At 58.9% G+C, this 10,090-nt stretch overlaps 1 protein-coding gene across 1 annotated transcript; it reads left to right on the forward strand.

The window, feature by feature from the left end:
- Positions 1–3,158: 3,158 nt before the first annotated feature.
- LOC141958755 (uncharacterized) lies at positions 3,159–9,979 on the forward strand. The gene is made up of 20 exons (XM_074901642.1): positions 3,159–3,243; positions 3,642–3,782; positions 3,863–3,984; positions 4,098–4,206; positions 4,301–4,417; positions 4,563–4,630; positions 4,718–4,840; positions 4,997–5,182; positions 5,282–5,384; positions 6,000–6,141; positions 6,234–6,417; positions 6,534–6,633; positions 6,718–6,836; positions 7,303–7,340; positions 7,553–7,665; positions 7,769–7,917; positions 8,128–8,222; positions 8,552–8,630; positions 8,898–9,006; positions 9,370–9,979. Exons 1-20 carry the CDS (start codon positions 3,183–3,185, stop codon positions 9,441–9,443), a joined length of 2,232 nt encoding a protein of 743 aa, XP_074757743.1. The 5' UTR covers positions 3,159–3,182; the 3' UTR covers positions 9,444–9,979.
- The last annotated feature ends 111 nt before the right edge of the window (positions 9,980–10,090 follow it).

Consider the following 10,090-nt stretch of genomic DNA (forward strand, 5'->3'; position numbering starts at 1 on the left):
TGTGTTTTTTCACATTTTTGTTTTTGTGGTTTTTGTGGGTTTTTTGCAGGGTTTTTTTGCAGTTTTTAATGTTTTTTATGCAGGTTTTCTTGCAGCGTTTTTATGTTGGTTTTTTTTTTTCACTTTTTTGCATGTTTTTTGCTTTTTTTGCATGTTTTGCAGGGGGTTTTTTTGCATCTTTTTGGCGTGGAGTGGTTTTTTGCATGTTTTTTTTGCGGGGGGTTTCACAGGTAGTTTTGCAGCGTTTTTCTGCTGTTTTTTTGCGGGTTTTGCTTTTTTTTTGCTGGGCTTTTTTTTGGGAGGCTTTGGAAGTTTTTTGCGTCGGGGTCTTTTTTTTTTTGCGTCGGGGTCTTTTTTTTTTTGCGTCGGGGTCTTTTTTTTTTTTGCGTCGGGGTCTTTTTTTTTTTGCGTCGGGGTCTTTTTTTTTTTGCGTCGGGGTCTTTTTTTTTTTGCATCGGGTTTTTGGGTGGGGTTGGATTTGGGGGCTGGGGGGTTTCATTTTTTTAAGGTATTTTGGGATTGGGGGGATTTTTTTTTTTTTTTAAGGTTTTCAGTTTGGGGGGATTTTTCCTTTTTTTGGGGGGATTGGGGTTTTTTGGGAGGTTTTAATACTATTTTGTTCAATTTAATATTATTATTTGTTCAAATTAAACTCACCAAGAACCTCTGGCACCCTTGCGAGCTCTGCCCTGGCCTGTGCCTCCAGTACAACATCGCTCTGCCTTTCCTTTACCTTTCCAGTGATTTTTTTTTTTTTTTTTTTTTTACTATTTTTTGGGCTCATAACCTCTGATTTTTAGGAGCCTCACGGACTGACACGTAGGCTTTTTGGGGGAAAAAACCCACTTGGGTTTGTTTCAAAGAAGAATTGTTCAATATTAAAAAAAAAAATATATATATATATATATATACAGGGGAGAAGAACCTCCTGTAAATTCTGGCAAATGAAGGCTTTAGAATTGTATGGTTTTAAAAAAAAAAAATATATTAAAGGGGAATAAAAATCCATAAGCCCCCCCCACCCCTATGCTGGAGGTCTCTGAGTCACAAACTGCCAAAAAAAAACCCACTGGACATAAAAACTGTGAGAATTCCAGCAGGGGCGGGGAACCCCACCTGTTTTGGGATGAGAAAATCTATTTTTTGTACTGTATTTTATCTCGGTGGCACCGGGGGAGCTGCTGATTTTTGGTGTGAACTGACTGTTGTTGGTGATTGTCTCCCCCGGAAGCTGCCGGGTTTTTCCTGTATTAAAGGAATTTGTTTTAGCAAATGCTCATTTGGGTTTTTCTTGGGGTTCAGCACCCCTAAATCCATCGCTGTACCGAGGTGGGACTTGGAAGAACCGGGTTTAGCTGGGCTTGGCCTCCCGCCTTCTCCCACACCCCCAGCCCTGTTACTCGCCTGCAAAAAAGGCTCTTGATGGGCAGAAATTCTCTTTTTTTTTTGGACCTAAAACTGGGTGTTTCTCAAGAAGCAGCCCCAGGTCCCTGCGCACCCCCATAACTCTGCACCCCGATAATGCCCTGTGCCTGGGCGCCAGGCACCCTCCTAGACCACACACTCTGGGTACCCCAATATACTGTGTACCCCAACACCCTGTATACCCCAATATACCATGTACCCCCCCTCCCTGGGTACCCCAACACACCGTGTACCCCAATATAGTGTGCACCCCACTCCCTGGGTGCCCCGATACACCATATACCCCAACACCCTGTGTACCCCAATATACCACGTGCCCCTCTTCCTGGGTTCCTCAATATATTGTGTACCCCAATACACCGTGCACCCAACACAGTGTACCCCAATACACCGTGCACCCACCTCCTTGGGTAACCCAACACACTGTGTACCCCAATATACCGTGTGCCCCAATACACTGTACCCCCATATACCATGTACTCTGTTCCCTAGGTACACCAATACACTGCGTACCCCAATATACTCAGTACCCCTCTCCCTGTGTACCCCAATATACTGTGTATCCTGCTCCGTGTACCCCAATATACCATGCACCCCACTCTATGGGTACCCCATGGACCATGAACCCCCGTCCCTGTGCCCCAACACACCCCGCTCCCTGTGTACAACCATACACTACACACTCCTCTCCCTGTGTACCCCAATATACCATGTACCCCAACACATTCTGCACCCCAATATACTGCACCCCAGACCCTGTACCCCAATACACCATGCACCCCACTCCCCGTGAACCCCAACGCACTGTGCACCCCACTCCCCGTGCGCTACGGTGCACCCGGGTAAACCCTGCACCCCGCTCCCTGTGCACCCCAGATTCTTCTACACCCCAGTCCCCGCGCACCCCGACACACCACGCACCCCAGTTCCTGCGTACCCCCATACACTGCACCCCGTTTCCTTCATTTCCTGCATGCCGCAGCCCCGCGCACCCCAAAACACCACGCACCCCCATTCCCGTGCATCCCCGACCCTGTGCACCCCGACACACCGTGCACCCTGGTTCCCCTGCACCCCGATATTCCACGCCCGCCCTCCAAGCGCACCCCACATCCTTGCGCACCCCGATAGACCGCGCCCCACCTCCCACCCCCCCTTCCCCGGATCCCCGCGCACCCCCGTCCCTGTGTACCCCGGTTCCCCGCACACCCCGATACACCGCGCACCCCCGTCCCTGCGCACCCCGGTTCCCGCACACCCCGATACACCGCGCACCCCCGTCCCTGCGTACCCCGGTTCCCGCACACCCCGATACACCGCGCACCCCCGTCCCTGCGCACCCCGGTTCCCCGCACACCCCGATACACCGCGCACCCCCGTCCCTGCGTACCCCGGTTCCCGCACATCCCTATACACCGCGCACCCCCGTCCCTGCGCACCCCGGTTCCCCGCACACCCCGATACACCGCGCACCCCCGTCCCTGCGTACCCCGGTTCCCCGCACACCCCGATACACCGCGCACCCCCGTCCCTGCGCACCCCGGTTCCCCGCACACCCCGATACACCGCGCACCCCGTTATTGCGCGCACCCCAGGTGGGAATGGGGGGGGGGCGGTTCCGGGGGGTTGGGGGGCGGTTCCGGGGGCGTTGGGGGGCGGGGGCGCCCTCCCCGCGCATGCCCGGCACCTCCCGTTAAATACCGGCGGGCCGGGCCGGACCCACCGACGGACGGACGGACGGACGCTCCAGCGCCGCCATGGCCAGCGAGGGGGAGCCCGGCCCCCAGCGCCGCCGCTGCTGCACGCAGGATGCCCCCGGTGAGCTGGGGGGGTCCCCACCTTCCCGACAGTTATAGCGGGCATTGGGGGGGTCCCCCCCCATCCCGAGTACTGGGGGCACCCCCCCGCCCCTTCCCTGTCCTGGGTGCTGGTGGGTTCCCTCCTCTGGAGCATCACACTGGGCACTGGGGGGGGTTCTTCCCCCCCGCCAGCACTACACCGGGCACTGGTGTGTCCCCCCCTACCCAGTCCCAGGCGCTGGTGGGGTCCCCCCCTCCCGAGCATCACCTGCGAACCAACTCAGGGGCTCTGTGTGTCCCCTGTGGGGTTTGGGGACCAAGGTGACACCCCAGCACATCAGCCCCTGGGTGTCCTGCGGTGCTGAGCCCAGGCAGGACACGACCCCAGTGTGACTCCACCCCCCCCCCTCCCTACAGATGTCCCCAAGGCCACCGAACCCCAGGGTGACAGCGACGGCCAGGGCTCGCTCTGTGACCGGCACTGCGCTGCCATCAACAACGTGCAGGGTGACCTGGGTGACCTGGGCTGTCACCTGCACCGTCCCCGTGTGCCCCCAGGTAAGGCCAACCACGGGAGGGGCTGGGACCAGCATGCTGGGGGGGTCCTACACCCTTGTCACCCTCCATCTCGCCCACAGCTGTGTCCCCCCTGTCCTGCTGCCAGCAGCACTCGGAGGAGGTTTGCGAGAGCTGCGTGGTGAAAACCACCCTGACGGCTGAAAACGCCGTGGAGGCCAACAAGCTCTCCAACAACTATAAGGTGGGTGGCTGTGGCAGGGGTGGGGGCACTCGCAGGTGCTCCTGGATGGTTGTAATATGTTTTCTTTTTCTCCACGCCCTGAAAAAAAAAAATAATTAAAAAAATCTCTGCAGTTTGGCTTCAAGAAATGGAAGAGCCACGTGACGGCGCGGCCCTGGGAGGACCGATCGGAGATCGTCAAGGAGCTCTACTCTGACCTCAATGTCATCCGTGGCTCTGGAGGTGGGTGGCCTTGGGGACAACCCTGTGTGACGACAGTGTGGATTTGGGCCGTTGCAGGTGACAAGGGTCCCATCCGGTGCCTCCCCTCCCGCAGGGTCCACCGTGACGTGTGGGAACATCCTCTACCTGCTGCTCTTCGGCTGGTGGCTCTCGCTCCTCTACGTCCTCGTGGCTGCTGTGATGTTTGTCACTGTTGTGGGGGCTCCTTATGGTGAGTCCTGGATTTTGGACCCCCAGGAAGGGCTGGGTGAGCCCAAAATGGCTCTGATGGGTGCTGGGATGTCCTGGGTCTCTGCAGGGTGGCCCTGGAGGGGACATATTTGTCCCCAACAGAGCTGATGCTCATGTCCCCGCAGGGCGGCTCTGCTGGGACCTGGCCGGGTATTTCCTCTGGCCCTTCGGCAAAGTGATCCAGAAGGTGGAGGTAACGGCACGCTCCAAACTGGGACCCCGCTGGGGGATACATTGGGGTGTCCCATGCTGCACCCTGACACCCCCCCATCTCCTCTAGGTCCCCAAATCCCACCGGGTGGTGGGTGCGTGCGAGACCAGCGTGGGGGAGAGCTCAGCCCTGCTCGGGGGCCCCGTGCCACGGCGCTGGCGCCCGTGGTGCTGGGTGGACGCCGGACACTGGGTGAGCCCCATCTTGGACACGGTGACACCCTTTTCCCAGGCGTTGGCACCCCGGGAGCCCCCCGTTATGGTGGGGATGGCACCTGTGGGTGCCTCCGTTCCCCTGGGGTGGGTGTTTTGGGCTGGGCAAGTCCTGAAGGTGACTGTCCGTTTGCAGCAGCGTGCCGGTGCCGTGGTGTGGCTGTGCCTGGGCTACCCGGTGCTGGCGCTGGCCCACGGGCTGGTGTGTGTTGCCGCGTGGCTCCTCATCTTCCTCATCCCCGTGGCCAAGCTGAGCGCCCGCACAGCCGCCCGTGTCCTGCTGCTGCCCCCGGAGCAGGTGCTCGTCCGGCGTCTGAGGATGGTGGGTGCCTCTGTGAGGGGGAGGGGGAAGGTCCTGCACCCTGCTCCAGGGTGGATTTTGGGGCGCTCAGAGCGAGGTCACCCACTTCTCCCTCTGCAGACGGAGGTGCCGCTGGAGGGGGAGGTGATTCTCTGCTGCTACCGCGCTGTCAACCCCTACTACTACAAATACGCTGTGGATGGGATCAACGTCTTCGCAGTCAGTATCCTTCTGAGGGATGGGGTGCCCCCTCAGTCAGTTTGCAGAGGACCCCCGGTTGGGTGGGAGTGTTGATCTGCTCGAGGGCAGGGAGGCTGCAGAGAGACCTGGACAGGCTGGAGCCATGGGCTGAGCCCAACTGGGGGAGTTTCACTGAGGGCAAATGCCGGGGGCTGCCCTTGGGCCACAACAACCCCCAGCAGGGCTACAGGCCTGGGGAGGAGTGGCTGGAGAGCTGCCAGTCAGAGAGGGACTGGGGGGGGTGAGAATGAGCCAGAGTGTGCCCAGGGGGCCAAGGAGGGCAACGGCATCCTGGCTTGTGTCAGCACTGGCGTGGCCAGCAGGGACAGGGAAGGGATCTGAGCCCTGGGCTCGGGGAATGGGCTGCCCAGGGCAGGGGGGAGTCCCCGGGATCCCTGGAGGGGTTGAAGAGTCGGGCTGAGCCAGCGCTGAGGGATCTGGGGGAGTTGGGAACGGTCAGGGGGAGGGTCATGCTTGGGCTGGAGGAGCTGCGAGGGCTTTTCCAACCCAGAGGATTCTGGGATTCGAGAGGGGAACAGGGGGGCTGGCCCCAAATCCCGCCCCACCTCAGCCAACTCCTTCACCAGCCCACCCCCAGATCTGCTGCCACTGGTGCTGGTGACACTGGTGCTGGGCTATGTGGACAGCCACAACCACCTGACCAGTTCCCCCATCAAGTTCACGTTGGCCCTGCTCTCCATCATGCCTCTCTCCTACTACATCGGGATGGCCATCGCCAGGTGAGCGGTGATGGGGAGGGACACGTGGTGACACGGTGGGGACATGTTCCAGCCCCGCTGATGTCGTCTTTCTCCTCCTCCTCCTCCTCCAGCATCTCAGCCCAGAGCAACTTTGCGGTGGGAGCGGTGGTCAACGCCACGTTTGGCTCCATCACGGAGCTCACCTTCTACATCACTGCCCTCATCAAAGGCTCGCGCGAGGGCAACCGCTGCTACGCTGAGATCGTTAAGTCGGCGCTGACGGGGACGCTGGTGGGCTGTGTCCTCTTCGTCCCGGTGAGATGGGGTGGCACGCTCATGGCATGAGCACGCTCGGTCTCCGCACAGAGCGGGGAGGATGTTGCCAGCGAAGCGCTGATGGGGGTTTCTGGGGGGGTCTCTCCATCCCCAAGGGTCTGTGCATGGTGATCGGGGGCATCCGGCACCAGGAGCAACGGTTCAACAGCCGCTCGGCGGGTGTCAGCTCGGCCCTGCTCTTCCTTTCTGTGGGAGGTGAGTTGGGGATGGGAGTGTCCCCAGGTTTGGGGGGGCTCCCATCTGTGTGGGTACCCACCCCATGCCTCTCCATCTCCACAGGTGTCTTTGCCCCGACGCTCTTCTCCAAGGTGTACGGGAAACTGGTGTGTGGCGAGTGCCACAACGTCACCCAGAACCCGTTGGGCCACTACCTCTGCCACAACTGTCACTTTGACCTGGTGAGTGGGGACAGGGACCCCCCCAACCGCTGGGGTTTGGGGTTGAGGGATGCTCTGAGCCAGCCTGGCTCCTGCCTTCACATGTTGGGTGGTGGCAGCAGGGATGTCCCTTGTCCCCTGAATCCCCAGTGCCAGTCAGAGAGGGACTGGGGGGGTTGAGAATGAGCCAGAGTGTGCCCAGGGGGCCAAGGAGGGCAACGGCATCCTGGCTTGTGTCAGCACTGGCGTGGCCAGCAGGGCCAGGGAAGGGATCTGAGCCCTGGGCTCGGGGAATGGGCTGCCCAGGGCAGGGGGGAGTCCCCGGGATCCCTGGAGGGGTTGAAGAGTCGGGCTGAGCCAGCGCTGAGGGATCTGGGGGAGTTGGGAACGCCCAGGGGGAGGGTCATGGTGGGGCTGGAGGAGTTGCGAGGGCTTTGCCAACCCAGATGGTTCTGTGAAAAAATTGACAGGCATTCTCTCTCTGCAGATGGACAACAACGGCACTCTCTACTACAGTCATGTCCAGTGAGTGTCCACTGGGGTGGGGACAGGGTTGTCCCCACATTGGGGTGGCACCTCCTGGGCTCAGTCATGGTCTTGTATCCCTCCCGAATCCCCTCTCTTGCCCTGATTGAAGGGCTCCGATCCAGCCCCCCAACTCCTCCATCTCCAGGGGATCTCCCCCGGGGTGCCCATGCTGGACATGGCACTGAGCACGTGTCACCTGTGTCCCACAGACCCCTGGTGTACACAGTGTCCCTCCTGCTCCCCGCCGCCTACCTCATCGGCCTCTTCTTCACCCTGAAAACTCACTCGCACATTTACGACATCCACATCAGCGACTGTCACAGTGAGTGTCCCCCTGACTGTGGGATGCTCCGCCTGTGGGGCTGGCTCTTCTCGCCGCCATGGGGTGTTCCACCATGTTCTTGCTCTTCCCCCCCCTCCTCCAGTGCCTGGCCATCACCACAGCGCTGTGGTCCACTGGTCTCGCTGGCGAGCCCTGGTCATCCTCCTGCTCTCCACCCTCTGCATGTCAGCCTGTGCCGACCTGGCCACGGAGCACATCAGCCCCATCCTCACCAACTCCACCATCTCGCAGGTGAGCGTGGGGATGGTGGTGGGTCAGGTTTGGGTGGCCCTGGGGACACAGATGTTCCCTCTGGGGATGGGAACCTGCCCTGGCTGCAGGGATGAGCCCCCAAAGCTGGAGGAAAGATGCCGAGATCCTCCATGCACCGAGGAGCTGTGGCTGTCCAGGGGTTGGATGTGGTCAGGATCAGGCCATACGCATGTCACCTCTTCCCTGCAGTACTTCATCGGTGTCACCGTGCTGGCAATGGTGCCCGAGCTGCCAGAGATTGTCAACGGCATCCAGTTTGCCCTGCAGAACAACCTGAGCTTGAGGTGAGATGGCTCAAAGGGTGCTTTTTGGGGTGGCCTCTTCCAGCGTGGTCCCTATGCCCTGTCCTAGCCCACAGCTGTGTCTTGGTGCCAGCAACGGGCCACCCCTCCCCACGGCATCAGTGGGTCACAGAATCATCTAAGTTGGAAAAGACCTTGAAGATCATCCAGTTGAACCATAGGGTCACTGATTTGCTCTCAAAAAGGATTTAAATCCACCCTAAAAATGGGGCCAGATCCAGGTTCTGCTCCATAACTTGTCTCCCCAAGGTGGGACAAGGGCTGCTGGAGACTTGGCTGTGGGCAGCTCTGAACTTCTGTGTCCTCCCCAGCATCGAGATCGGGAACTGCATCGCTGTCCAGGTCTGCATGCTCCAGATCCCCATCCTGGTGCTCTTCACCATCTTCTATGTGAGTAACCCCAGGACAGAACCCTGGGTGACCTCCCTGGGGACACATGAGACTCCTCAGGGCCACAACCACCGACCCCGGTGTCTCCTCTCCTCTGCTCAGCGCAGGGGAAGGTGGGGTCAGATGTCTCCTACCGTGGCTGATGCTGTCCCCAGCCCTAGGGACATGTGGCAGAGGGAGTTTAAGGGGTGACATGCGTGTCCCCAACCACAGTCAGTGTGGGGTCGTCCTGGTTGGCCATAAACCCAAATCCTCTCTGCCTCGCAGCCCACCAACTTCACACTTGTCTTCAGCGACCTCCACGTCTATGCCAGCATGTTCAGCGTGGTGCTCATGAACTACATCTTCATGGATGGCAAATGTGACTATTTCCAAGGTGACTGCTCACCCGGGAGGCTGCTGTGGGACTTGGGGTACCCCTCTTCCTTGTGCTGATGAGATGGGGGGCTCCTGGAGACAGCCCTGGGGCCATCTGCTTGCTGCAGCTCTTGGCATGTGGCTTGAGCAATTTGGGGGGGGCTTGGCTGAGCATCTTGGAGGTGCTGGAGCTGCCACCCTGTAGCAGCTCCAAGGGGTATCACTCCCTTTTCACCCTTAAGAGGGAATTTTAAACCCATTTTGACTCGGATTTTGCAGAGAACCATGAGTGTCCTCTACAGAGGGCTAGTCCAGTCCACACTAGGTCTTAAAAGCAACCTCCCTCCTTGCTCCTCCCTTCAACCTGCTGTGTCTTCCCTAGGCACGGTGCTGGTGATGGTCTACTTCATTCTCCTGGCTGTGTATTTCTTCGCCCCATCGCCCAGTGGTTGCTGAGGTCTGGACTCTTTCTCCAACCCTCTCGTTGGGTTTGGTGCCTGTCACAGCATTATCCGGTGTCTCAGGGACTCGGCCGGGCTGGCTCCGGGCTGGAAGCGTCGTTTGCTGAAGCTGCTGCTGCTGCCTGGCTCTCCCAGTGGGAGAAGCCCACTGGGCTTCAGGGATGGGAAAGGTGGTGGCAACCAAAGCACTCCTGAACCAAGAAGGAGCCTCAGCACCTGAGCACTTCACAGAGGTATTTCCAGCCTGCACATGTGTGGCTGGGAGGAGAATTGTCCCTAGTTTTGGAGGGTCTTGAATGGAGTTTCTGTCTGGTCTCAAGGACAGACCCCTCCCCTGGGATGTGTTGCACTGGGAGAAGGTGCCTGAGAAGAACCTCTCGCCCTTCGGGGCAGTGGGTGATCCTGAGCCTGGAAGGGACTTGGCTCTGGGGATCACACAAGGCTTCTTGATGGTACTAGAAATGCACTAAAAATGTTATTTTTCAGCTGTTTTGTCATTAAAGCAGTTTTGTATGAATCAGGAACAAACTTGTTTCTCCTTAAACAAGCCTTTGGTCACCTGTCCAGGCCCCTCTGTGCCCGCCACCCAGGTTAGTGATGGTCTTGGGGTGATGGCCACTGGCCAAGGTGTGGTTGGGCGTT

Source organism: Athene noctua, chromosome 3, assembly GCF_965140245.1.
Source record: "Athene noctua chromosome 3, bAthNoc1.hap1.1, whole genome shotgun sequence".
In the NCBI taxonomy this organism is placed as follows: domain Eukaryota; kingdom Metazoa; phylum Chordata; class Aves; order Strigiformes; family Strigidae; genus Athene; species Athene noctua.

Bases quoted from the DNA above. Each gene is read 5' to 3' on its own strand.
- LOC141958755 (XM_074901642.1), top strand. From the start codon at position 3,183: ATGGCCAGCGAGGGGGAGCCCGGCCCCCAGCGCCGCCGCTGCTGCACG. The intron at 3,244-3,641 runs GTGAGCTGGGGG...CCCTCCCTACAG, and splicing joins CTGCACGCAGGATGCCCCCG to ATGTCCCCAAGGCCACCGAA. The intron at 7,666-7,768 runs GTGAGTGTCCCC...CCCCTCCTCCAG, and splicing joins CCACATCAGCGACTGTCACA to TGCCTGGCCATCACCACAGC.